The sequence below is a fragment of the Trachymyrmex cornetzi genome, unplaced genomic scaffold (assembly GCF_001594075.2).
Source record: "Trachymyrmex cornetzi isolate Tcor2-1 unplaced genomic scaffold, Tcor1.1 scaffold56, whole genome shotgun sequence".
NCBI classification, from domain to species: domain Eukaryota; kingdom Metazoa; phylum Arthropoda; class Insecta; order Hymenoptera; family Formicidae; genus Trachymyrmex; species Trachymyrmex cornetzi.
Window position 1 is genome coordinate 877,832 of NW_017299871.1, and position 27,914 is coordinate 905,745.

The 27,914-nt window shown below is 37.8% G+C and overlaps 2 protein-coding genes across 6 annotated transcripts; one reads left to right on the plus strand and one right to left on the minus strand.

Moving 5' to 3' along the window:
* Positions 1-463: 463 nt before the first annotated feature.
* On the plus strand, positions 464-18,294 carry LOC108765955 (transcription factor SFL2). 3 transcript variants are annotated; one of them, XM_018514902.1, is made up of 9 exons: positions 464-1,578; positions 1,808-2,195; positions 2,489-2,684; positions 11,714-11,998; positions 12,074-12,209; positions 12,737-12,856; positions 13,140-13,243; positions 15,329-15,748; positions 16,095-18,294. In XM_018514902.1, the coding sequence occupies exons 2-9, from the start codon at positions 2,119-2,121 to the stop codon at positions 17,583-17,585; spliced, it is 2,829 nt and encodes a 942-aa protein (XP_018370404.1). In that variant the 5' UTR covers positions 464-1,578; positions 1,808-2,118; the 3' UTR covers positions 17,586-18,294. The 3 variants fall into 3 exon arrangements, with proteins under 3 accessions (XP_018370404.1, XP_018370402.1, XP_018370403.1); XM_018514900.1 differs by lacking the exons at positions 464-1,578; positions 1,808-2,195; positions 2,489-2,684 and adding exons at positions 4,266-4,671; positions 6,390-6,783; XM_018514901.1 differs by lacking the exons at positions 464-1,578; positions 1,808-2,195; positions 2,489-2,684 and adding exons at positions 4,266-4,671; positions 6,399-6,783.
* Positions 18,295-21,273: 2,979 nt separating this feature from the next.
* Positions 21,274-27,664, minus strand: Zyx (lipoma-preferred partner zyxin). Of its 3 annotated transcripts, none has more exons than XM_018514905.1 (7): positions 27,583-27,664; positions 27,122-27,457; positions 26,634-26,827; positions 25,969-26,428; positions 23,600-23,937; positions 22,895-23,310; positions 21,274-22,811 (listed from the first exon to the last, which is right to left on the minus strand). In XM_018514905.1, exons 3-7 carry the CDS (start codon positions 26,766-26,768, stop codon positions 22,559-22,561), a joined length of 1,602 nt encoding a protein of 533 aa, XP_018370407.1. In that variant the 5' UTR covers positions 26,769-26,827; positions 27,122-27,457; positions 27,583-27,664; the 3' UTR covers positions 21,274-22,558. The 3 variants fall into 3 exon arrangements, with proteins under 3 accessions (XP_018370407.1, XP_018370405.1, XP_018370406.1); XM_018514903.1 differs by having other exon boundaries at positions 25,969-26,452; XM_018514904.1 differs by lacking the exon at positions 27,122-27,457 and having other exon boundaries at positions 25,969-26,452; positions 27,583-27,653.
* Between the last annotated feature and the right edge of the window lie 250 nt (positions 27,665-27,914).

Genomic DNA, 27,914 nt, shown 5'->3' on the forward strand with positions numbered 1-27,914 from the left:
GTGCTGGCATATACTTAGAGAGATTTATACAAATACGACAGATGTGCTTGATATATAAGCTATTTTCAAGTTCTCTAGATATTACATCATTAATTGTTCCTCTACGCTGTCAATGTCACCGCTCGTCGATCGCGCCTGACCTCGCGATTGGCCTTGCTTTTTTCCTTTTTAATCTGATTTTAAGTGGTACACATGCCAAAGTGCTTGTACGAGGTGAAATTACACCGCGTTTTTTTATTCTTCCATATTTGTATGTACATATATTTTTAAAGGCATATAGGTACATAAAATATATATAAGATTCTATATATTAAATTTTTTATATAATTATGTATATTAAATATATTATATTATACCTACGTAATGTATATAGATTATATATTACATAAATATGTAATATATATAGATTATATTGATATTATAAAATATGTTTAATATGTATAGATTATATTGGACATATATATAATAATATTTATATTTTACAAGATTTATTTCTACAAATGATAAGTGCAAGTAAAAGCGAGGAAAAAAGATAAAGGTCGAACGGTGTTGAAGCGAGTGGAACACTTTGTTTATTCATCTTTTTTACACATCAAACTTTTTGTTTGCTCATCGTTTTTACACACCAAACTTTTATTTTGTTTATTCACTTTTTTTTTATAATCGAAACCTTGTTTTAATTGATTTTATATTATGTCACATCACGTAATGTGTATAAGTAGAATGAAATATGACTATTTGCGTTTACATATGTAAACCTACTATGACACAGAATCATTTCGAGCATTTTATAGTCGCCAATTCGACGAACCTTCCACATCGATCTGTTTGATCGCTCATATAATCGCGTAAAATGTATAATCTAAGTTCCATTATTATTTTATTAATATATCAGACACTTTTGTGCATATTTTCTATATATATATATATATATATTATTTCTATATATATATATTCTTTAAGATATTCCTTTATACCGCGGGCCTTCGGTAACATAGCGTGCGGTCAACAATAATGATTAAATCCAAAACTTAATTAATTCTGTCTTATATTAGCTGATCCTGCGTGATGTTCCTTCGACAATATCGAACGTTGAAGTATAATCTTATTGAGTCGATGACCATTTGAGAAACATGTAAATTTTATGCTGTGTAACTGATTTGATGTAACCAAGTTATTTAATTGAGTAAACATTTCATACGAAGCTTCTTCTTCAATTATTCTCGCGCCTTAAATAATAATTATGCATTATATCGTCGCCCAGCCCTGAAGTTCAATCAACAAACTACAAGATATAAATTTAGCATCTGTTTTTCAGCAGCATAATTGTATAAAACATGAGAAATCGGGATATCACAGGCAAATGGAAGCACGTTGTAATAGAACGCTAATTAGTTTTCCAGATGGAATTTATCCTTCTCTATCGTCCGGTTACTACGGTCATCCACGTTTTTATTGAGCTTAATGCGAAACGCAGCCGTCGTCCACTTTACACTCGGAATGCATCACTCAGCGTATAGTGGTATGGGAGACAGGGACGAAGTTTTGAGTGCGTGTTGTATGGATTCATTCTGTTATGTATGTATTTCATTGTAAATTTAATTCCAATGCATGAGAGGTGATCAAGTGTGTAACAAAGATCCTATTATAACTTCAATATTCACATTTTCTCGATTTTCAATGCGAACAATTATCTTCAAAGATATACATATATATTTTTTGTAAATGTAATTTATATAATTTATTATTTTGTTTTATAATGTATAATTTATTATTCAGTTTTTTATTTTCTTCGCCGTAATTGTAGCACGTTACGGTAGAAACCGGGAAAGGAAGAGAAAGAGAAAAGGACGAAAAAGAGTGCGAGAGAGGATCTTCATCCGTCCCTGATCGCACACATGTGCTGCTCACGTGCGTGTCGGATATCTGAGAGAAAGAAGGAGCAAGGGGAAAGAAACGGGAGGGCGGGGAGAGATGTTAAGTATCCGTGACACCAGAGAGATGAGGAAATTTTCATATTCCGGAGGAACGGAAAGAGGCTGTACCGGTCGCCTCATTGATGAAGATAGCATCGTTGTGAACGGTTAGCGAAAGCGTTTCTGTAGTCGCGTCCACGGCATGGCAGCACGCAGGAGGGAAGAGTCGACGAAGCAGCGATACCAAGCGAACGCTCGAGAGAGAGATCGCACTCTTAGGTGAAAAAGCATTTTGCGCATATAATAACGAGAACGATATAAAAAACAACGAGTGAATTATCTAAACATTTATTTCTTGTTGCGCGAGGAAGATGAAGGATTCGGAGAATAAGCGCGCGGTTCTTGTTTACGTGCGGAGTTTCTCTCGACGAACCATTTATCTTTGGACGCTTCTTTTAATTACTTAACGTATTTATAATGAACGAGATAGACTTGATATTAATAGAGCGATTTAGGATGCGAGAAACACTGGATGAGATCTTCTCTGAAGGTACGCGATCTTCGTTGTGCAGCGTGAACACGGCTTTCAGCGCCCTGAGAACTTTGATCCCAACCGAGCCGGCTGACCGCAAGCTGTCGAAAATAGAGACCTTAAGATTGGCCAGCAGTTACATTAGCCATTTGGACGCCATACTCATTGCGGGTGCCATGGATCAACCTTGTACGCGTCTTTTAGAAAGTAGCGGCGTTTGTTCGACAAGACCACAAGTTTGCACCTTTTGCTTGGCTATGCATAAAAGATATGTAAGTCGTGTGGCAGTTCGCGTATATTTTTTTTTACGTTAGATAACTCTGCATGTAATTTATAAGAGGACACATATGACGTTAAATTATATATTTTTTTAAGAATATCTGTAGTTAATATAAAAAATAATTATTAATCTTCATGTTCGATTTGATGGGTTAGTGCAGCCTTCAGAAAGCTTCTGTTGGTCTGTACTATTTTATTGTTAAACGTTAAATTGCGATTAACGATGCGATTTATAAAAAATATATAATTGTATTATAAAATATTTTCATAGCCCTTTTTTCATTTCAAATTTTCAGAATTTTGATATCTCACAGGGAATCCCGAACTATTCAAATGAAGAAACAAGACCGTATGTTTACGTGCCATCGACTGCAACGTGTTTTGATTTAAATGTGAATGATATCTAAAACCTGAAAATAGTATAATGTCTGTACATTTTGTTTGTAAATATTTTTCGTGCGATCTCTCTCTCAATTTTGCGATAATGACACTGATATATTTACTAGAAATATCATGTAAAATGTAGGTAATTAATTACTTTTTTTTTATATACTGTTAAAAAAACAGAAACTTGCTTCCATTACATGTAATGGAAGCAAATTTCAAGCAGGCACATTAAAATTTAATATTTAATGTTGTCAATGAAAATGAAGTTACAATAACTTAAATTTAACGTTTACTTACATTAAATTTTATGCCAATTACATAAAATTTGATAAAAAATGTACCGAACTTCGTAAAATTTTATGAAACGTACGCTAAATTTCATGTACATGTACACAAATATATTTTTCAGTTACAGATACATAAAATTTAATTTAGTGTCATAAAATTGAATTTAATTTATGTAACTTAAAACTACATTAAATTTCATGACATTTTTAACATTGTATATTACGCTGATACTAATAATCGATATATTTGAATGAATATCGATGAATATTTCGATTTTTTATGTTAAAATTTTGTTAACATAATTTTGATATACTTAACATTGAAACAATGAAAATATTTAAACGTTTCCTAAATATAGAAAATACAGAAAATATAGCGGATATTTTACTTAAAATTCGTAAAAATTGAAAGGATAATTTGAAAATTAAAAATAAAAAAAAAGCAGAAGCTATTAAAAATTTAATTTCTAACATCGTTATATTTTAATTTTTAACAAACTTTCAAAATATCTTTAAATTCAATTTTTTAGAGGCAATAGAGAAGAAAAAGATTTTTTATCTTGAAATTACCAATGTAACATTAAACGTTTCAAACCTCGTAGAGTCAACGAAAGATGTCACTCGCGACTCTTGAAATAGTTCTAAATAAAAAAAAGGAGTAGAGTATTCAGTGAGAAACACCTGACTTAAAATCGGTAATGATAGAATTGCGACCAAATTTCTAACAGTATCCATTGTTTCCGATCGATTCGTTCTTTCTCGGGCTACGTTCGGTTTGTTATTCGCCTCCGCTCTTCCTTTTGTTTGACGTTTCCGTTCGTCGGAAACACTTGAACGGCAATCTCGCGCCAGTCAGCTCGCTTCTGCAACGTTAGTCAAAATGGTGTCGCGCATCGCACGGCCATTTAATCGACGTCCCAGCGACGATCGACGTGTTCAATCGGTCCACCGTGAAAGATAATCTCTCCGTTGAATTATTCTATCAATTCCACATCGCGTCTCATCGACGACCCGACGCGACGCGGTCGCGTCGACCGGAAGTCGCGGTATCTTTCCCCCTCCCCTTCTAACCCCTCGCCAACCCTTCGGCGAGCGATGCGCTCGCGTTCAGTTCGGTTACAGTTCCAGTTCCGTTTTCGTCCCCGGTTTTTCTCGTTCATCGTTTTTCGTATTTTTCGTGTTCCGTTTTACTCAAACACTACAAATTTCCATCAGCCGCACGACGTCGTCAGCGAATGTCGCCGCGGGATCGCCGGGTCGCGGATTATCGGTAAGTCCTGGATAGATCTCCGTTGATCGCGAACACGACTCCGAAGTAATTCCGTTGAACGGTTTCGCGTTCGACGTGATCGATTCGCTCAATTTGATATCTCACGGAGATCCCGAACTATTCAAATGAAGAGATTTATGTACCAACGAATTCAGATTTAACGTATTTGGATTTAAATGTAAACGATATCTCAAGCCTAAAAATAATATGATATTGTACATTTTTGTCACTCGTCCAATTTGCTCCTCTTTCGTGCTCCGTTATCCTTGTTATCATTACAGAAAACTTTTAGTGGAATTGCATGAAAAATTAAAACCCAAAATGCGTTGTAAAAAAATATGAATATGAGCAGATGTGATTTAAAAAAAAACAAGGAGGATAAGTCAATAATTAACTGTATCTTATTTATTTATTTTATTTTAAAATAACGCGCTTCTCTTAATTTTGTAGCGTTATTTTAGTAAATTAAAACAATTTGCATTGTATTAACTCGAATAGAATTTATTAATGTTTTATTGTTTGACATATGACAAAAAAGGATTAGAAGAATAAAAAATTACGTAGAATTAAGTTAATTGAAATTATCTTTGACTTCTCTCCACTTAACTGAACTCTGATTAATTTAATCAGTAATTAACTTATCAAGTAATTTTTTAATTTAAATTTATTTTAAAATAACGCGCTTCTCTTAATTTTGTAGTGTTATTTTAGTAAATTTAAAAAATTTGCATTATATTAACTCGAATAGAATTTATTAATGTTTTATTGTTTGACATATGACAAAAAGGATTAGAAGAATCAAAAATTACGTAGAATTAAGTTAATTGAAATTATCTTTGACTTCTCTCCACTTAACTGAACTCTGATTAATTTAATCAGTAATTAACTTATCAAGTAATTTTTTAATTTAATTTATGAACATGGATAAAAATATTTTTTATTGCTTATTGTAATATGGAAAAAAAATTAAATCAGGAACAATGAACTGTAGATAAAATTCTTTACAATTTTCAAATATCTGTTCTTACCAATATATAATTTAACTTTAATCATGGTTTACATGACTCCTTATATTTTTTTTAATTCTTACAATTAGAACTATATAGAAAAAGATAAACAATAAATTAAATTGAAATTTTAATGCTAATTTACATTCAGTAGAAATGGATAAAGGCAAGATTTTGTGCACTGAACATAATAGATATTAGGAACAAGAATAAATGTTGAATATTAGAAATAAAAAAATTAAGAATAGAGATTATGCATACAATGGATATAATTATTTATGTACATACATATTGCAAATAAAAGATAAGGCATTTATATGTGTGCAGAGCTTAAAGTTCAATTCATCGCCAATTAATATTCGTTTTCACAAACTAGATTAACTTTAATTTCGTTTTAACTTATATTTAGCTTATTCGATTTACTGATTCGACCCGACTCTGAGTCAATGGTCTGTTCTGTTTAGCTACAAAAGAAGAGCTAAATTATGCAAGAAATGCAGCTAAAAAGAACAGATCGTTGACTTGGAGTCGGGTCGAATCAGTAAATCGAATACGCTATTATTCTTCATCCTCTAATTTCGAGAACTAAAAAAAGATAAAGAGAGAGCAAATTGGACCAAGATTAAAGTTAATCTATATTAATGGGACTCAAGCTAATTTAGTTGAAATCCTTTTCGGACGTGCAACGTATCCAAATATCGGAATGTCCAGTGTTTCCAGATTCCGAATGCGCGGAGACGTCGACGCGGTCTAGTTGAGCCTCGTGTGCACCCGACGGAAACGTGACAACGCGATTGGCTTTATCTACTCTCGATAAGGTGCGCGCGCAAGTATCTGCGAGGTTCCGTGAATTCGGAGTACGCGGCGCTGCGCCACCGGCCGCCATCTTGTAAGAGCTGCCTGCTCCGTAGTGTTTGGAGGTTTACTGCGAGACGGGAAGGCAGCTTCTCCGCCGGAGGCTGGAAGTGTTGCTGAAGTGGTCGGTGCTACGGTCCTTGGCAGTCCCTGGGCGTCCAGGTGACTGTCGCGCGAGGCCAGGGTACCATCGAGCCGCCGGGACAGCCGCCAGCGGATCCTCCAGCGCGTCCGAATCCGTCGAAAGATGGTGAGTGCCCGCCGTTAACACCCTGGACGGAGAAAGAGAGCGAGCGAGCGCCTAGATATTTATCACGAGAAAGAGAAAGAGCGAGCGCGCGCGCGCGCGCTGTCTCTCTCTCTCTCTCTCTCTCTCTCTCTCTCTCGTTTTCGCTCGCGTCCCTTCGACTCAACGTCGCGCAGCGTCGTCGACGGTGGTGAGACCTCGTCGGTCGCTCCAAGAATTAAACACCGGCGTGTCCTCTGATACGCGGAATTCGCATTTTAATTTTTACGAATTGCAGCGGACATCGAGGGTCGTCGACGACGGCGACGTCGACGATGAGGAGCGACCTGTCGGAGTACCTCGCGCATTCAAAAACGTCGTTCGCGCCAAGTATTCTCCCCCTGTCCCCTGTTTATCTTCCTCGTCACTATCGCTTTCGTTCCCGGAGTATTCTCGGAAAAACGGTCTTGACTGTTGGTCCGCTCTAATATAATCATGGAGCGAGCACGTCGTGCGTGTTTCTTCCCGGTATGCTTGCGACTTCCGGGATTGTCGAGGGGGATGAAAGAGGAAGGCGAGGAGAAAGCGCCGATGGGGTTCTTCGAGTCGTCGCGAGCCTCAGAATTTCAAAGCCGTCGATTTTAGTCTCACTCTGGTCACGTATTGTGAAATTATTCGGAATAAATTGCGATCAGAATTATTCAATTGTTCTCTAGATTTCTATTGTGTTTTCTAGGAAAAAAGGAATGATTCCGATACGAGAGAGAATCTGTTCCGAGAACTTGTTCCACGACAGGTGCCCTGAAGAGAAAAAATTTTTTTGAAATTCAATTTTCACTCTCTAGAGCGAGATTCCACACTCCAAAGAATTTAGAGACTAAATCCCCCGAGCACGAATTGTGTCACCGATCTCATTGTCGCGGATGTAAACACGTTGGGGATTCATTCTCGCGGCGTGAAAGATTGGAGTACGATCTCAGGTGAGATCGCCGCTACTTGTTCTCTCTCGCTCGCTCTCCGACCCTCTCGCTCTTCCCGCTCGCTCCACGCGGATTCGAGACGACGCACGCTGTACGTGCTGCTCGCTTGTTTGGTCGGTTGCTTGCTTGTTTGTTTGCACTTTTGGCTGTCATCGCTCGCCATCGTCGCGAGCAGTCGCGAGAGGGAGGGAGCGAGACAGAGTGAGAGAAAGGAAAGAGAAAAATGAAGAAAAAAGTGAGAAAGATGTAAGAGGGGTGCGGTGGTGTCAGGTCCACTCGGCAGCTTTCCTCTCCTCAGCTTCTCGAGTTCTCACGTGCGTCGCGAACCCGTCGCATGCTTCCTCGTGAAATTCACGTTAACTGGAACGTCGACGTGTCGCCACCGCCGCAGCAGCCGCCTCCGGCCGCTAGTCGATACTCCGCGTAGCTTTGCTCTCCTCGTCCCGGCGCCGCGCCGACCGGATGCCGATCACGCAGCTGCGCACGTCACGTCAAATCTCCACGAGATCTGTCACTCGCAAGATCGACACCGTCGTTGTATAGCAGGATTACTAGAAGACTAGAAATCAGGGAAATGTCGAGGAAATTGGGAACGCTCAGGGAAATCGGGAAAAATATTTTGGCAAAATTTTCTGGAAAATTTAAATTCTTTGTTTTAAAAAAGTTGAATGCTCGCATCACATTCTCTCTTGGCAGTTTTGAAATATTACTAACTTAACAATTAAACGCAAGCAGCGACATTAATTTACATTGCTATGTTAAATTGCTCTTTTAATAAAATATTTGACGGTTTCTAAATCAGGAAAAAAATATAGAAAATTTCAAAGTATTATTGAAAGCATCAGGGAAAACCATGAAATTTTGTCTGAAAGGGGAAAAGTTATGAAATTTAAGGCTAAGGAATTTGTGATAATCATAGGATAAAGTAATGCAATTTCAAATAAGTTATAATTCTGAACAAAGTAAAATTTGAATTTTCGAGGTCTAAGTTTGATAATCCTTTCATTGTGTGGAGAATACCGAAGGATATCAAAGAGGAAAAAACAAACTTGAACTGAAAAAATTGAATTTAAATTTTATTTTGTTCAGAATTGAATACCATGTTTGAAATGTACCACCACCTTATCGAGCCCACATGTGAGGATCTCGGAAGCCTTTGAACGAAGAAGAAGAAGCAAGATTGACACGTTGCGATGCCTCTCGCTCCCGTGGCTGATCCCCACGTCGGACGGAAATCCGGAGTGACCCCCGCGAGCTTCCGAGATTTGTCAAGAGCGAGAAAGAGACAAGACTAATTCGACGATGTGAAAACACAGTTTTGTACCATCCCTCTCATCTCTAATCGGAAGATTTGCGGAATACGGAGAAATGGTGCCTTTGAGATTAGTACTTTCTGGGGAAAGGTCGCTTTTGAGATCAGCATTTTCGAGTTAAAATTCCTTTTCTGCGCATTTAATTGAAATTATCGGGTAACGCTGCACAGGATGGAGAGATGTAAAGAAGTGGGTGATTATTGGATAGAATGCGCCGCGGTAAAAACAGAACACGATTCCTGCTGACTCCTACCACTTCATCGGAACAGATACTCTAAAACTTTTAGAGTGAACCCCTCACTGTGAAGAGTGAAATCTCACTCTTAAAGATTAAAATTTGAGCCACTCTTTTTCAAGACTCAATTTTCACTTTTTAGAGTGAGATTCCGCTCCTAAACATTTAGAGAGTACCTTTCCATGTATATACTTAAAATGGTAATTTTAACAAGAGTCTTCCATGTGTTTCCAATTCATTGTATGACGACCCTTGTGTGACGAGCAATTTCCTTTTTACACAACGGGGTGCTTTGACTATTCTTCCTTTTCTTCCAGTTTTCCTAGTCGTTACAGCATGCTACTGTTCGGCATTGAAAATTGACAATTTTATCGGCTCATTTGATATTTTCGCATTTTCTCTTCGACTAAACATATTTTTTAAATCCCTTGGATCGGAGCCAATAAATTGAATGAAATTCTTTGAAATGTTTTACATGGCTTTTGTGTCATCGTCCCATGTATATTCCTGATACCTGCAATAAATGTTGCGTACAAATACCTGCAAAGATGTTTAAGTAATGGCCAGAATTTATAGAAACGAGAAAGAATGTTAATCGCCAGATCGGCGGAGAAATAACACATGTTTAAAATATTTTCTAAAACTTTTAGGCCCGATTTCACAATATACGGTTACCTAAAGATTAAAGGTAACCAAGAAATTCATGAATGAATTTCATTGATGAATCTGTTGGTAACCTTTAATCTTTAGGTAACTATATATTGTGAAAACGGGTCTTAGAGTGAGATTTCAAGGTTCCAAAGAATGTCAAGAGTACATATTGCCGATGTTGAAAATACGACAATTACTACAATTTTGTGATATCTTTTGACATAGTAGGTTTACAGAAAAACTCAATGAAGAACTATAAAGCCCTTATTATACAATTATTTATGCAATATTATTCTTTAAATTTTTTGGAGTGAAATCTCATTCTAAAGAATGAAAATTAAGCATCTTGAAAAAGAGCGATTCAATTTTCAATCTTTAAGAGTAAGATTTAATTCTTTAGAATGAAATTCACTCTTGAAGTTTTAGGTAGTATTGATATCTGCCTTATAAACAATTCAAAACAGTCTATAGGCTCAATGTAGCCTCCAGATAATCAATAATATTGTACAATATCAAATTGTGCCCTGTTTAGAGGTCATTTTAGGGACACGACACTGTAGGTCAAATTTTATGCAGCAAGTAAACGAATTTCATCTCGAACTGAATTGTAATTCTTTCGGCGTAAAGAATATTTGATACCGCTGTAACCAAGTACAGCTCATCGAACACTTCTGCTCTATATACAGAGGTACTGCAGTGACTCATCAGTTAAATGGCTAAACAAACTTCGATAGTTCTTTAGCCGTCTTATGATAATTGTATGTATATATTAATCTACATAATGCGATAAACGTGCATTTTAACTCCACACGGAAAGGAAAGGAGTATCTTTCTTGGAGTTGTCGTTTCGTATTATCGGCTCTTCCGTTCGAAGAAATTACAGGTGAAACACATCGAGAAGTACAAAACTACCGTAAACTTTCGGCCGCTTTTCCCCGTACTATACACATTCTTGGTTCGTAATCACGTCTCTCTCGCTCGGTGCTCCTAAATTAATGATCGGCATTTATGTATGTATACAAATCGTCGGACGGCCGCTTTCAAATGTATTTCTACGACAATATTGCTTGACGTATAATGGGATATTATAATGACAGGGATCGTAATATCGCGAGTTTAGAGAAGCAAGGTCGGCGCTGGAAGAAAGAGAAAGAGAGAATCGCTCGTTCATATTTGTACCCTGCACTTGCGACAGCTTTTCACTTTCATTACTGTTTTGCCTGTGCGTGAATACATTCATGAACAACACTGTCATTGATTCGCGTTTCAGGAGAGGCAAACTGTTATCAAGGGATATTCCCGATGGTGACGTTGAAAATCGTGAAAACAAACTTATATCAGAGAAACAGTTACATAAATAAATAAATAGCAAATTCATCACGATAGGATTAATTAATTGTTACTTAATAAAATATTAAATTTAATGATAACAAGTGTAATTAACTTCGATTAGATATCTACACTGCTAACTATTTGTTTAACTTTGTGACACACGCGAGTGAGATAAGAAGTCACGGTAAAAGGATCGATTAAATCCAAAGTCTTTTTCCATGTCTCGTAATTGATCGTCTTTTTTTATTTTCGACTTTCGCAGGTTTTCCATTTGTCAAAAACGAACATATTGCATGGGACAAATTACGTCAAATGATGATCACAAAAGCTTTGTTATTGCCAGTAAATTCTGTCTCGAGGAATCTCGGGATGGAGCATTGTCACCCCACGTGATTTCCGCGCGATAGCAAATTAAAGGAAGAACTCATTTGATTGTTGTATAGAGCTCGGCTTCGACCGGTGGTACGGAGGGGTCTAGTCCTGCCTCTAGCCCTGCCTCGGCCGCGAGTCTTACGATGGCTGCGCCGAAATACGGTACGCTGGTACCGAACCGTATTTTCGTAGGTGGCATTTCGGCCAGCACCAGCGAAGCGGAGCTAGCTCAGGTTTTCTCGGCCTATGGCAATGTCAAGGCCACGAAAATTATATCGGACCGCGCTGGCGTGTCAAAGGGTTATGGTTTTGTCACCTTCGAAACGGAGGAGGAGGCTAAGCGGCTTCAACAAGAGGTTTGTAATTGATAACCATGTCTCTTCGATAAACAATCGGTCCATTCCTTTATTCATTGCTTTTGTTTGTTCCAGGCTGAATGCATCGTCTTGAGAGAGAGGAAACTCAACATAGCGCCCGCAATCAAGAAGCAGCCCTTCTCCAGATCCTTTGACGGTAGTACCGGTTCGCCTCCTTCCGTGCCTACAAGTACTTACTACTACGCGAACGGTATGTAACTCTTCTTCTTCTTGATTATGGATTTCCGACACCTTGAGTCACATTTACTACGGTTTAAATCTTTCAGTTTATATTACACTACTTAACGCTCATTTCTCCAATGGACACAGTATCTTGTTGTGCCAAATTATTTTGAATTTGTGTTTTGGATATTTTAAGTTTTGACTACACTTGTGTTTGTTACTAGATATTCTTCTACTTAAAATTTTATTTTTTTTTTACACGTAATTAGTAATAAATATGCAAGAATATTTTTGTAATAACGTGTTGTATTAAATAAACAAAAATTAATATTAAGGATAGATTTTTAAGAAAATTCTATAAAATTTCTTGATTTTGTTTATTTAGGAATGTTTACATAGCTGATTAAAAAATTTTATTTGAAACTGATCCTGATTTATTGCAATTCACAGGGAACTTCGAGATACTTTGCATATATTTTTCAAGCAACAATATTATGGACGATTGAAGAGTGCAGAGATCGCGTTTCTAATTTCTCTCCTCCTTTGCCTGTATAGGTATGGGTCTCGCTTATCAGAATGGTATGACATTCTATAACACGGCAGCTGCCGCACCAGCGACTTCCATCGCTCCACCTACGGATCCAGGAACGATTTATCAAGCTACAGGAGTGTTTGGTAAGCATTACTCGCTACATATATATGATCTTACCGTCTAGAAATGGTTGCAACAAAACCTAAGGAATTCTACGACTTTTTGTTTATCGATATACTTAAGCAAAATATTTGGGAGATTGAATTTTATTATGAGTCCCTCCTGTAAATACAAATACAATCTTACAGAGTCTTGCATTAGATCAAGATGTGGTCACGTTAATTATTCATTAATTTTATTTCATAATCATTGGTTCATTTTACAACAGGGATTTTAATTTATTATAATTTTCACTTACATACTCAGGGCCTCAAGCCGCTACCGGACATCAAACGTTCGCTCCTGTGATGTATCCATGTCCGGCCCCATCATTGTATATGCCACAACAATATCAATATTCTCCTATGCCGGTACGTAAAATAATATCGATAACTGTCCTGATTGATTTTTTTCATACTTCTACGTCTTCGACTCTCCGTTTAGATGCTCGTGGGTTTCCCTCACACGTACATATAGATCCTAGCATAAGATCCTGACCGTCTTTGTCTGTATTTGTATTTTTATTAAACGGTACATATCGGTTACGGTTTGACAGACAAACGGTCTGATGGGAGAAGCCATACCACCGGCGTTTCTACCCAACCCTCAGCAAATGCCTACTTACGTCCTTCTCGACGCTATACAGTATTGAGGTCTAAAGGTATAAGGTCTAAGCTAAACGACTAGCATGTTGCTCTTTTTGAGCAGTTTACTTTTCTTTCTCCCCCTTTTCCCCGCCTTTCGATGCATGGCCTGTTGATGCATGTTCTTCATCGTCTTTTTCGTTTCATCACTTGTATTCACCGGTTCGTATTAATCTTTGACACTCACATGTTCCCGTAATCACAGTATTAAGTGTATAACGAAAATTAAGAGCGCATATTTATCAATACGTATGAATATATAACAAAGAGATAAAAATTTAATAATATATGATATCGGTAGTTATAAATATAATTCTCTTTATACATATATCTATATAAAGTAGACAGTAGAATATATCTATATAAATATAATAACTAACTATAAGTAGTTATAAATATAATAAATGTGATAAATTAGTCAGTATATAAAAATAAATAGAAGATAAAGAAGATAAAGCTGACATGGTGAATGTGAATCATAATAATAATTTCCAGTGAAACGGTTATATCGATAATAGGATAACAGTATTTTTAATCGTGTCAAAATGATAAACACGTATTAATCATCTTTGCAATCATTTGAAGTAAAGTTATAGCAATAAAAAGAAAAGATAGATTATAAACTATCGGTTTCAGTAGCGTTCATATCTTAGATCTATTTATATGTCCTCTAATTCTTTATCTCTCTCTTTCGCTCTTTTTGTTTTATTCCCTTTCTCTTTTCTTTTTTCCAACTTGTTTTAATTTTTATTACAATTCTTGTTGATATATTGTAATTAAATGTTATGATAGAAATGTCAAGGTACTTGTCAATTATCTGTTCAGCATGGTTGTTTGTTCATTTCTCGTATTGCTTGTTTCACTTTTCTAGAATGACACAAGTTGCACTTAACGCAGACACGAATCCGAATTACACGCGATCGTTTTGCACGCGTTATTTAAATGTTATTGTATAATATTATTTTAACAGGCAATTTCTCTCGAACACTGTGAAACTCTACGCTTAGAAGAGAATATAAATATATGAAAATCTTTATAGATCATTGACAATGAAATTATAGGCATGTATGCAATGTGGGTTTAGGTCGTTTAGGACGATCTCTTCTTTCTTATGTACATGAGATGCAAATAAAGTAAAATAGTTTACTTTGCGTGGATGTTCATAAATTGCAGATAGTTACACCATGTAACGATTAACGCTTCACCAGCATAATAATTGATTGTTTGACTAGTTTCTTAAGCACATTACGATCTTTTCTAACTTGGAATGATCTAGGAAATGACACATCGTTATTTGGAAACAATATATGAATTGAGATATCTTTTAATCACCTTCGCTTGACTTTTATATGGTTACATTTATTGTCACTATCATTACAATAAAACTAGTCTTGTGAATGTTAGTTAATTAAGATTCACTCAATACACCTTTTTACTTCTCTAAATCAAAATAGAAAAACGTATATAAAAATGATAACCGTATTAAATCCTTGATTATGACATTGCATATGAATAATGAATTTATTTCCCGTTTGATACTATTTTTATCCATACGATAATATAGCTTATACGAAAAATAAGTATTTCCATCTTTATGAATGCTATATATATATATATATATATATACTATTTTACTTGTTGACATACGTTAAAAACAGGATTGGAGTAAAGAAATGAAACTCAATAAAGGATTGACCAACATTTACGAGAACGGCTGTCATAGGTGTGATCTATGCAAGATACTCGGTATTCATGTGCAAAGTGCTTTTTATAATGACGAATATCTAAAGATTTTTCCATTTCTGTCTACAGTACGAACCGTACTACGCAGGAGCGGCCACCGGAGCACCTCAGTACTTGTACGCTACTACTGGCAGTTCGCCAAGCAACACGAATAGTGGTGGAGGTGGCAACAGTTCTGGCAGCAACGGCAATAACGGTACAGGAGCTACCAGTCCGCCGACGGGCCCACCGCCACCTCTCCCACCACCGCATCCAACGCACTTTTACGCTCCTGCCGCGCCTGCTCCACATCATCATCCACCTGTACCAACGGGCCCTCCTCCCCCGGCGCAGGTGGATCATCTGTACTATCCTTTTGCGGCTGGCCCGCATCCCGCGCCGCCGCCGCACGCATCTATGGGACTGACCGAGCAGCAGCTGTTGTTGTACGCTACGGACGCTACTTCGTGCCAGCAAACCTCTGCGTCTGATAGTCAGGCTCCACAAGAGGTAAGTTTCTCTCTTATCTAATGCAATCGATTAATGCACGTTTAGCGATCTGTCTCCGCGATGTGTTTTGGCGCCGCTTCCAAATTCTACAAGAATATAGCTGCTAGCCATTGAGTTATTATTCTTATTTCTAAAACAGTAATGCATGCGTTAGTAGTCATTATTAATGAAATATTGATAGTTATCATCGCAATGAAGATTTATTTAATTACACTGAGATCAGGATCATACTCGATTACAAGATCAATTATAACAAATCGCCGTAAATGTGTTTATTATTAAATGCACGTTTTATCAGGCAATGTATTGAGTTAGGCAGGTATTATTCTATAAAATAAAATCGTAGGATTCACGTCCGACGCCAAGCCACTCGGAGCAACCGCACAGCGAAGTGCAACAGGCTGCTTCAGGCTCACCGGCAACACCTCTGCTGCCCTTAATGCCCGTCAAATTCCCTATGTCCGGTCGTTACCACACTAATTACCATCCGATCACGATACACACGCCGCACAGCGCGCAAAACGACAGTGAGGACTGCACTACCAGTCCGATGCACTGTCGCATCCTCTATCATCCAACCGTATACATTCCGCACACACACCCGCCACCGCCATACACACATCACAACGCGTCTGGTACCGCTAGTCTTCTACCGACACCGTTCTCACCCTTGCCGCATCAGTCCGGTTACGACAACAGCAACACGAAGACGTACGGTCACAATTCCAGAGATTGCAATAAGTACTCGAGCGGTCAGGGTAACAATTTACGCGGCCAGGGGGGTCAGAATCATGGCTATCCGTTGGCACATCACAATACACACGGCAAGTCGCTGAACACATACGGCGGTACACAGTCACACAACAAATGTAGCGGAAACACGGCGGACGGGTCGCACAAATATCCGACAATAGCGGTGTCGTCGCGATTGCCGGTACAGTACAATAGGAGAACGGCTGGATCGAACGTGGGCTCGTCGGCGATCCTCAGGTCCGGCGGCGGCTACGCTTCGAATCAGGCTACGCACAAGGTCAATCACACTACGTCCAACTACTCGTATTCGACGAACGGACGCGCGAGGCACTGCGGTGACGATCAGTATTACGAGATCAACAAACCGTCGATGACCGGTGGTTATGGCTCGGGTCGTAAGAATTGCCTCTCGAGTAACAATAATAACAACTACAGAGGAAGCGCCGCCCGGTTGGACTTACACGGAAACGACAACAGTCGGCCTAACAATGACACGGCCCAGACGGACAGTGTCGTCGTCACGAGCACGTCGACGACGCTGTCATCTCGCCTGTCTCCATCCGAGCGGATAAACGCGGACGCGTCCAACACCCAGGAGAAGCCGGCGAGCCCACCGCCAGCTCCGTACTCACCCATGACACGGCCTCTTCCAACTCTCTCCCCACCCACTCTCCAGGTCCAGTTTTATGCTCCGGCTCAGAATCGTTATCAGCCATCCTCCATGCCCCTGTCCCAAACACAACAGCAGCAGCAACAACAGCAGTCCGCCGGCAATCAACGCAGCCGGTACTCCGTCGGCCAGGCGCTATCGTCCACCAACCGGAAGCCGTCCGACAAATATTCAAGCACCACCGGCTCGCAGACGACGATACTGCGACAGTCCAAGTATAAGATGAACGGTATAATGCAGACCACGGCCACAGCGGTGGCGGGCAAACTCGCCGACGATGCTCTAGGAGGCGCCGGCGACGGTCCTGGAAGGTTACCGATAACGCCACCCGGTACGCCGCGGACGGCTGGCCATCCGGCAGCTGGTGATCAGCTGAGCGACACGTGCCATCAGATGCAGGCGCTGACTCTGTAGACGCTTCCTATCCTCCTTTCTTTGTTCTCTTTGCCCTCTTCGTAATAAAAGTAAATATTTATCTTATAAAAGTCGAGAGAGACCACGCGCGACCTAAGACGACGACTGCAAACTGTGAAAAACAGTACGGAAATCAAGACGCGACATATATACATACATAAATATACACTCATAAATATTTATATATATACATATATATAAATATATACACATGCTACGGTATAATTTCTCTGGATCTCAGACTCGACATGCTAAAGACATTTTGTAGAAATGAAATCTTTCCCAGTTCGATCATCATGGTTCGCTGCGATCGGTCAAGTAGGATCTAAATGAAGAATTATCACATGAGTACGTGCAAAGAACGATATATTATTAATTATATGTATGGAGGGAAAGAAAAAGGTAGATGAATCTAAAAAGGAACTAATTGTTCTAGATACAACTACCTTTTTCTCTACTGTAGCAAAGAATTAACAAAGATAAAACTTCTATCTTAATGCATACACACAAAAACACACGTATACACACAGATATATATTATACGTACGATACGTCATTTACATATATATATATATCTACGTTATATAATATACATATATATATATCTATTACAATATATCCAATGTTATATGCGTGATAGGCTCGACAAACCATGAATCTCGCGAGCAAGGCTAGATTAGTTAGCAAAGATAGAACCGAAAGAAAAAAAGGAGAAAATAACGTTGTTATCGTACAAAGACGATGTGTTGTCATGTGTTCAAAAACAAAAAAAAAAGATGATGAAAAACAAAGCAGAAGGGTAATAGGGAGGCGAGATAGGGTTGATTTCATAAACGGTTGCTCAAGGCACTGCCACATCTCCATGATTTTTCGTTTTCTATTCCCCGTAGACCACGGGGGTATTATCCGTACTTATAGTTTCTCTCTCTCGTTAGAGTAACCGTGAATCTATATTTCACCGCGTATTTCGAATATAGAGCGGACTAACAACTGGATTCCGTTATGCCTTTCGTTGAAAAATTTCCGCGCTAAATGTTGTACATGTTGTAGCTGTTAAATACCGAGGGGAAAAAAATAATAACCAAGACCCAAGTACGAAAGATGAGCGCCCCGTATACCCAAGTGAAAATAAGATAAGATATTAAAAGAAGAGAGAAATAATAATAATGAATTAAAAAAAATGTGTCGGCTGTGAGCTTCCAAGCAAATAACAATAATTAAATTATTATAATATTAAAGGTTAAATAATATTCTACACCTAATTGTTACGAAGGTGGATTTCTTTTACTTGTAAATGTGAAACAAATTTGTTATCTCGTATCTCGCATACCGTAGCTATGATTGTCCAGTTCGAGAGAGAGAGAGAGAGAGAGAGAGAGAGAGAGAGAGAGAGAGAGAGAGAGAGAGAGAGAGAAAGATGAGATTTGTAGCGCCGTCATGTGATTGTCGTGGCGCGTGTTACCTAAGAATTTTAGCGACATTCGAACGTCGTATAGGTACGTAGCTAAATGCGAACGCGACAGACAAGGCCTAGGAGAAGGCATAGAGATAATATCTGAGAGTGAGTTGTTATAACACATGGAGATTAATTTATTGAGAAAAAAAGAAAAGCAAGAGTGCCTTCTATTTGTTTTCGTGATTGTATTGTTGAACATTTGTTGCGTTACGTTCTCCGAGAGCCTCTAATGTTGTTATATAAGAAAAAAAAAAGAGATGTTTGAAGAATGTTGTTCCTCTATTTATTTATTGATTTATGAGCACGTGTGATGCTAGTGCGCCCAACTATAGCCCCAGCGAATTCGGAAGTGTGAAAGTATGATGATGCTGCTGTAAGAGCGGGTCCGGCGAATACGAGAGAGTAACTGTGTAACAAGAGAGCTATCGGTTAAAATATAGCAAACGAGTCATGTCACGTCATGTCGATGAGAGAGAAGAGGAGGAATGAATGAAAAAATGTTGTGAGTGTGCGAATCGTGTGAATGAGTGTCACAAGTAGAGGGAAAGGAAATAGAGAGAAAGAGAGTGAGAGAGAATGCAGCTTATTATGGCACCTTAGTACTACGTATAGACAAAACGCGAAAGAGGACATCCTCGTATGTGTAACAATATGTGTATGTGTACATATCCGTAGTGTGAGTGCATACGTTTCCATATAAATATGCACACATCTACGCGTGTATCGATATGCACATATACACGTAATATATATACATATATATAATTATATGTATATATATGTATATATAATGTCAGAGCGAGATGATAAAACATATACCGAAGATATCTAGGATGTAAATGCGAAAGAGATATGCGTTATTTAGTCGTATGTATTTGTGCTCGCGCGCGAATTTGGATAGGTGGCTGTGATTTATTGCGTGCAAGTACAGATTTATATGTGAGCAGTATAGCTCGTGTATCTACTCATACAGGCACACGCAATTTCACACACACACACACGCATATATATATATAACAATTCTATGTTGACTTTGGTACAACAAAGCTAACAAATCGAACGAATATTGTTAGATTAAAACTGAGTATTAAGAACCTGTACTAAATTTAACGTAGAATGGTGCTGTACTTGATTGAAGAAAATATGATAAAATATATATATTACATAAAATATATTATAGTTTTAATCTAAAGAGGATAAAAAGAAAAACAGAGGAGTCTAAGATAGACACCAGAGCTATGTGTAGTAAAGAGTATAGGATTTACGAATGTATCATACGCAGCAAAGAGTGCATTTCGGATCGTGGAATTTCGTCCTGGTTTCCGGCCGCGCATTTGCGAAAATTGCCGGACAAGATTTGATAAGCGTGCGCGAATTTCGTGACAATCTGTGTTAATTTATTATCTCGCAGTGGAGCCACGTTGCTCCGCAATAAATACCGCGACTTGATGCAAGGTATTATTAACGTGAGACATTTCCCGCGAGTCGACGACAAGATTATTTGCACATTGGATACATCGGATGATAATAAGTATTTGTTATATTTGTTTACCGTGGACGACAATTTCAAATGCTTTGCAGCTTACCCGAATTATTTCTAGATGAGCTGAATTATTTCTAGATTCGCACTGTCGCCAAATACATTGATGCACAATGTATCCATCGTGGAATTATAATTTGATATACCTCCGTGTAGATAAGTATAGAATCGGTAGTACTGTTGATTTCCAAAAAGAAACATAGAAGGACGCGTTCCACGATTCACGTGTGCCGGTGAGACAAATTTATGTATTAATAAACATAAATTATACAAAATAGCATACAGGTTATATATAATATATATATCACAAAAATTATATAAATTTAAGTACTCTATGGTAATAAAAAATATGTTACGCATATAAAAAAAGAGATGCAAATATCTAAAAAGAGATGTTAATAATAATAAAAAACGAACATCTGTGCATGAAAATCATAGAGAAAAAAAATTAGTAAAGAGATGATATAGAATGAATCTGCTGTAAATTTCTTCTGCAATTATAATAACAATATTAATGTGTACATATATACATCTGGTGTGTGTATGTATAATTATGTATATGTACATACACCATATGTCTACAGGTTGTATAATCGCGGACTTCGTCTTGGCTACAGTTTTTCTCGTAAATTTGAAATTGGCTTTTTAATAGCAAAAACATTTTAATAGTTTTCGAAATAATTTTATTTTAATTTTCAAAGAAACTCTCATCCTTTATTTAATTTCAAGCAGCTCTAACAAAATAACAATGTAGGTAATGTTAAATATTACAAATTATTGTAAAAAAAATTGCGTGCTCGCAATTGAACTTTTTGCTAAGAAAAAACTTCGAATTCTTGAGAAAATCTGTAACTGGAAGGAAGTACGGTAGCTTGAGCCACCGTGTATAACTATTAACACAATCACAATAGTAATATAACGATATATATTAATAGCAACTTTCATTGAAATAGTGAAACATGCAAAGCTCGATCATAACCGATGTCATTCGGTAAATACAGGCTAAAAGTGCAGTGTCTACATGCGTAGTGAAAATCATCGGATGGGCAAGAACGGTCGGCAAAAACGAAGTGTTACTCTTTGGCCATAAATAACAAACTGTATTTTTATTGATACTATAATACAGAGATCATACAAGTCTCTCCTCGATGTAATGTCTTACCCATGCGAAAAAGTTTGGGAATTAATCGCATCATAAGTTTGAGATTGAGCGTTTATCTTTCCTTTCTCGATAGTCTTGCAAGGATCCGTTTAAGATACGTTCACAAGAAGAAATGGCACGCTTTCTCGCCGGTATATCGATATTGTCAATAATAATCCTACTTCCCGAATCTAATATCTAATCTCTAAATAAATGGATCGAAGCGGTATTCCTGTCGACGATAAACTACACGTTAAATACTTTACGATACATCGAATACTTTACTAGAATCACAATGATAATCACATCTGCAGGAAAATTACCTCGGACGTCAAACTTATATCTACTATTAATTTGCCAACATTGTTTCGTAACGTACGGAAAAAATGCTTCGGTCATGGCAGTGGCGAAATTCTAATGTATTAATGTTATAACCCCCCCATTAGAATATAAATAATCGTTGACAATTGTTTTCTTTTCGTGCCAGATTATAAAAACGATCCAAATATGGACAGTATAATTTCTTTATACCCAATTTCTTCACGTCTAGATAACTTTATCCAAGAGATATCTTCCAGAATACAATCTCCTGGATAAGGTTATCCACGACTTAGTGAAGAAGTTAATATAATGGGATAGCAAATATCGGTTTTGAATATATGAGGCGTGAATAGAAGCGGAATAGAAAAATCGTGTACGCATAAAAAAGGACATATAATACCGTGTATATAGCGGTACTTATTTCGCTACAGTTAATCACAACGATACTTGATTTAACATTTCATTCGTATTCCCGAAGTTTCAACAAATTATATAAGCTTGTCGCGTCTATATATTTATAATTCGGTCGTCATATGAGACGTTAAGGCTTGGACACGGGTAGCATTGCAACTTTTACACAAGATGTGATCGTCCAGGGGATAGCAACCATGTCCCTCCGAATCGGATGACAATACTAATCCACAATCTTCGCATTTATAGCATTGAATGTGGAAACTGCGATCTAGTGCTACCACTCGTATGGTTTCATCCTGACCAGGCTCGGGCATTATAGGCAGCTTACAGACGCAGCAACGCGGAGCGAATTTCCTGCAAACGCAAAAATGTGAATTAGTTAACCAGAATTGAATAATAATTGAAGAAACCAACAAAAGAAACTGGGATAAACTCACTTGTGGAAACACTGAATACAGTGTATTTGATTCGTAGCATCCACAGTGAATGGTATACCATCGAGACTTTGTCCACAGACAACGCAGGTGAAGCACGAGGGATGATATGGTTTGCCAGTAGCTCTCAATATTCGGTCCAGTATCGGTCTGGTGCAAACGCAACACTTTTCCAGAGTATTGAGATAATCCTCCTCGCAATAAGGTTTACCTTCCAACGAGTAAAAAGGTTTCCCCTGTAAATTGACCTTGCATACGAAGCAGCTGAAACAACTTATGTGAAAGACTTTATCCATCGCCGAGCATCCGGTTCCTTCTCCCTCTACTTTGCGCCCGCATTGCGCACAGATGCCATATATGTCACTGTCTTCATTATTATCCTCCATTCCTTGAACTAACAGATCCGTAAGAACGTCGACCTGTAGATAAAATGAGTCATTTAATTTCAGATACGCATACTACTTTACAGTTGTGTTCAATTACTTCATAATTGTAATTAATAATTGTTGGAATTAATCTAATTTTTTAAATTAAATTATACTCTCCTCTTATTACAAATAAATAAAATAATTTACAATAGGATATAGTTACTTTAGATATAATAATCGAATTAAACATGCAAGTGTGAAGTGTATTTTTAGCTTACATTTTAACAAACTAAAAGCATTTCAATAAATTTTACATACAGTATAGAATTTCAAGACTCACTTCTTTAACGGGAGACACTTTGCCCTGCGGCTGAGTAGACGTAGCCGATCCGTAGCCGGAGTACATGGAATAGTTACATGACAATTGCGATGGTGGTCTGGGATTAATCGGCTCGTATATGGATTCGTACGTTGAGCTAGACTGAGAACTCGGGCCGTAGATATCAGCGGGATAGTTGCCTGATGGAAAATCGGTCTGGTAAGTAGCACGTCTCAACTCGCTGTAACTCGACGAAACAGGACTCGGTGGCGGAGGCAGCTCGTCGGGCGGCGGTGGAAATGAATTCCCGGGTACGCAGGAAACGTACTCTGATGGCTCCGGCGGTGGTGGCAAATCGTCTGCAAGCAGAAAGACCGGAATACTTCACTGATTTACCAAAAGATTGCTGCAAAACCGGATCTTATTTTCAACTCCTTAAAGAGGTTCAGACACTTTTTATCAATTTACAACTTTTGCAGCATTGCTCATTATATTTAAGTGTCCTGTATAATTATTTTAATGATTCAACAAAATTATTTCCAGATTTATATATAGCTAAATTTTTAAATACTTCAGCAAAATCGTTCTTTCCATCTATGATTCACTCAGAATTCATTTGGTATTCTTTTTTCAGATTTATGGTGAATTCACTCGTACTATATTGTATTAGTGCATATTAAAGGCTGCTTTACATAAAGTATCTAAATACAATGGCATAATACAATTTTGATAATAAAATAACGAAATATGTATATTGTGTTTTGTCTTAAATAATGTAGCATTTTGTTAATATCATTTTTGGGCATTTAACCATTAAAATATTTATATAAACTTTTACATTTAAAATAGTAAAATAAAGCTTTATCAATAAAACAATTAAATATTAAAGAGCATGAAAAGCCAATGCAGGATATTTTATGCGAAATTATTATAAATTTGTTAATGGCAATATGCCAATTTAATTACAAACGTTTCGACAATTAAATCTTGCCATCTTCAGTATATTTTCATCAAATCAATGCGAATTCGCTTCTAATACATCATCATTCTATTGTTGGTATAATTAATAAAGTATACAATAAAGTAAGATAATCATGGTCATCAAGCATACGAGTCCCAAATTCAATAATTAATTTTAATCAAATTAAGTTATTGTGAAACTTTGTTTATTCTCTAGTGAGTCAATCTCAGTTCCATGTCAAAAATAAAATTATAAAATTATTAGTTAATTCTAAGTAAACTAAAAAGTTACTATGTCAGCATATGAATTCCAATCTAAATTTCTTTCCAATACTTGTTAATATGTAAATCAGAATGTAATTACCTATGTGTATGATCACTCTCGTCCTATTGTAATACGAAATTATTTGATGTGTGAACAATGACCGTATCTCAACCACCAGTTTCGATAAAAGTTAGTTAAACAATGGCAACAATATGCCCATGTGATTCTCAAAAGAAGAAATTTTAGGGGGAGGTATAATGTCAAGGATAGGAGAGTAAATAGTTGGTAACTTGTCAGTATCGCTTTGTTTATTTATTCCACAAGCCTGTTTTCTCTCTCTCTCTCTCTCTCTCTCTCTCTCTCCAATGTATATCATTTCCAATAACAATCTTTTATAATATGAAGGTTCTATGTCTAAAATTTCCAATACATCCCAATTAAAATCATGATTATTTTCTATGTTCAGAGACGACTGATAGATTCCTACTCTTTTTATTAATATCTGTATATCTTTTATTAATATCTGCTATCCTTGACATTATACCTTCTCCCTAAAATTTTTTTTTTTAAGAATCGCGCATATTGTTGCCATTGTTTAACTAACTTTTATCGAATGGTGGTTGAAATACTTACTTTATTGTATTAATTATACCAACAATGGAATGAAGATGTATTAGAAGCGAATTCGCATTGATTTGATGAAAATAGACGAACAGAATAATTTTCAAACTTAAATAATGCGATCAAGAATGAAGGAAGACGTATTTAGGAGTGATTTCGCAAGTATTCAACGAAAGTAGGAGAAAATATGTTGTTAATTTTCACACTAAAACTATGCGATCAGCGGCGATTAATTAATTCTGACTAATTTAGGAGTAACGTAAAATTTATAATTATTTATATTATCGTCAATTTTTAATGTATATCTGAATGTTACACTGAAGATGACAAGATTTAATTGTCGAAACGTGTGTAATTAAATTGGCATATTGCCATTGACAAATTTATAATAATTTCTCGTAAAATATCCTGCGTTGGCTTCTCATGCTCTTTAATATTGAATTGTTTTACATTTAACTTTTGCTAATTTCATATATATTTGCTTTTAGGATGCATTAATCAAGTGTAATGCAAGTGGCCAAATCGTTATTAGAAAGATTCTTACCAGCCCCATGTGCAGGAACGTTACAATATGTATTCTCCGTTTTAGGATTCCACTGAATGTTGCTGTATATAATTTCCTTATTCATTTCGTATGGGACATACTCGTATGCGGAGCCTATCGGTGGTTCTATGTTGCTGTACACTGCGTTTCTGGTCGCTCTGTTCGCGCGATCGTCCGCCACAGGTACCTGAGGTGCTGGCATGTTCCCTATATTGGAATAATAATTCTTCTCGTCGTATCTGTACTTCGGCTCGAATTTCTCCTCTGGCTGACGAGCGTACAAATTATCATTGTTCTGATAAATCTTCGACGCCTCCTTGCCGTTCGCAGGTGTCATCTGCGAAAAGTCATTCTTTATATCCAACGGGACGTACGGCGAGGGTGCATTCATGTACAAGTTCGAGGTCTTGTCGCTGGAAGTATTGTTAAGGACCGTGCTATACGATGGCACAGGTGGGGCCTTTATGGTGTAACTTTGCGGTATCTAAAACAGATAGGTCGTTAGTTAGGATTTTCGTGGATGGTCCTCGTTGATCGAATATAAGAATCTCGTTACCATTTTCGCATCCATGTTTAGGGATGCATGCGAATAAAGAAGCACTCTTATTAATATATATGATAAGTAGAGACAAATATGATTTTAAGTTTGGAAGATTAGGATTCACCTGAGGTTGAGACTTCTTCGGCTTCGGCGGCACCGCGGGTCCGACCTTCTTGCCAGGCTTAGCAGCACCCTTGGCCGCCTCATCGCCGATCTGCAGGCTCGAGATCTGCTGCTCCAAATTGCCCAGATTCGCCATCCTTCTTTTTCTTTCAGTGTCTTTCGGTTGAAGGGAAACGAGTGCTTCCTATACCTTACCTTTGGACAATATAGCACAAAGAAACTCAATAACAAATAAAACAATACTACTTTGATCTAAATTATTAGATGATCTTCTGCGACAATGACAGGTTAAATTTATTCGAGACCTGGGGATCGATTCTGTATCTTGGAACGAGGTGAAAATCGCAAAAGTAAGTGAATGTACTAGAATATTTGTAATTTCATGGTCAACACCTAAATTTGTTCATTTTTTTAATTTTCACAGCTCGTTTCAAGATACAGAATTGACCCTCCTATGTTTCTCCACACTGCTTTTGTCGTCGATCTTACCTGATCAAGCAACCAGTCTCAGGAGGTTCAAACACGACCTGCAGTATTACCGATATGAAGTGGCCTGTAAAAATCAAAAGGGAGCCATTCCAATTCGATCGAACTATGGCTTTGACTTTGACAGCAGGAGCAGTCGCGTAATGGCAACGACCCTGCCAGTCTGCACGAGCACTTGGAACACGACGTTCGCACTTTCTACACTTGAGAGAGAGAGGGGGAGGGAGAGGGAGAGAGAGAGAGAGAGAGAGCGAGAGAGAGAGAGAGAGAAGATCCAGTGGTCTGTCGGGTCCTGTCCTAGTCTAAAGAAAGAGGAAGCCCGGAGTAGAGAAGGTGCGACTGAAAGGAAAAAAACAGACATGACTCTCGTGACTCACGAAACGTCGCCGGGCTGTCATTGTCGCTTCAATTACGCTTATCCTTTGTCGAGGACAGGTATATGATTTACCGAAGGATATACGTACTTGACTCGTCGAGGATCCTCTCCACGGAGATCAGAAGAATAATCTTCTCTTTTTTTTTTGCTTCAGGCTCAGTCACTTTCACTCTAGATCAGGGCATGAATGCGACTCACGGATCCCCTTATCGACGCGTGACGGAAGTCGCGCGTTATCTTCGCACCACACCCTCGGTGACCTGGAAATCGGCCTGATAGGTCTTGTCTCGCGAGCGAGAATGAATGCGCTGTTGATTACGGTTTCTCAGACTCCCACGACTTTCCTGAACTTTTTCGCCAAGTACTCTCCCCGAATATGAGCCGGACGTTCGCGAGTACCACACAGTGAGAGTACAACGG

What these genes read in the sequence shown, in the direction of transcription:
- LOC108765955 (XM_018514902.1), top strand. Translation starts at nt 2,119, where the DNA reads ATGGCAGCACGCAGGAGGGAAGAGTCGACGAAGCAGCGATACCAAGCG. An exon ending in TTTGTTCGACAAGACCACAA is followed by an intron (nt 2,685 to 11,713) that starts GTTTGCACCTTT and finishes ATTGTTGTATAG; the next exon opens with AGCTCGGCTTCGACCGGTGG. An exon ending in ATAGTCAGGCTCCACAAGAG is followed by an intron (nt 15,749 to 16,094) that starts GTAAGTTTCTCT and finishes ATAAAATCGTAG; the next exon opens with GATTCACGTCCGACGCCAAG.
- Zyx (XM_018514903.1), bottom strand. Translation starts at nt 26,768, where the DNA reads ATGGCGAATCTGGGCAATTTGGAGCAGCAGATCTCGAGCCTGCAGATC. An exon ending in CGTTCCTGCACATGGGGCTG is followed by an intron (nt 23,938 to 25,968) that starts GTAAGAATCTTT and finishes TTCTGCTTGCAG; the next exon opens with ACGATTTGCCACCACCGCCG. An exon ending in AAGTGTCTCCCGTTAAAGAA is followed by an intron (nt 23,311 to 23,599) that starts GTGAGTCTTGAA and finishes TTTTATCTACAG; the next exon opens with GTCGACGTTCTTACGGATCT.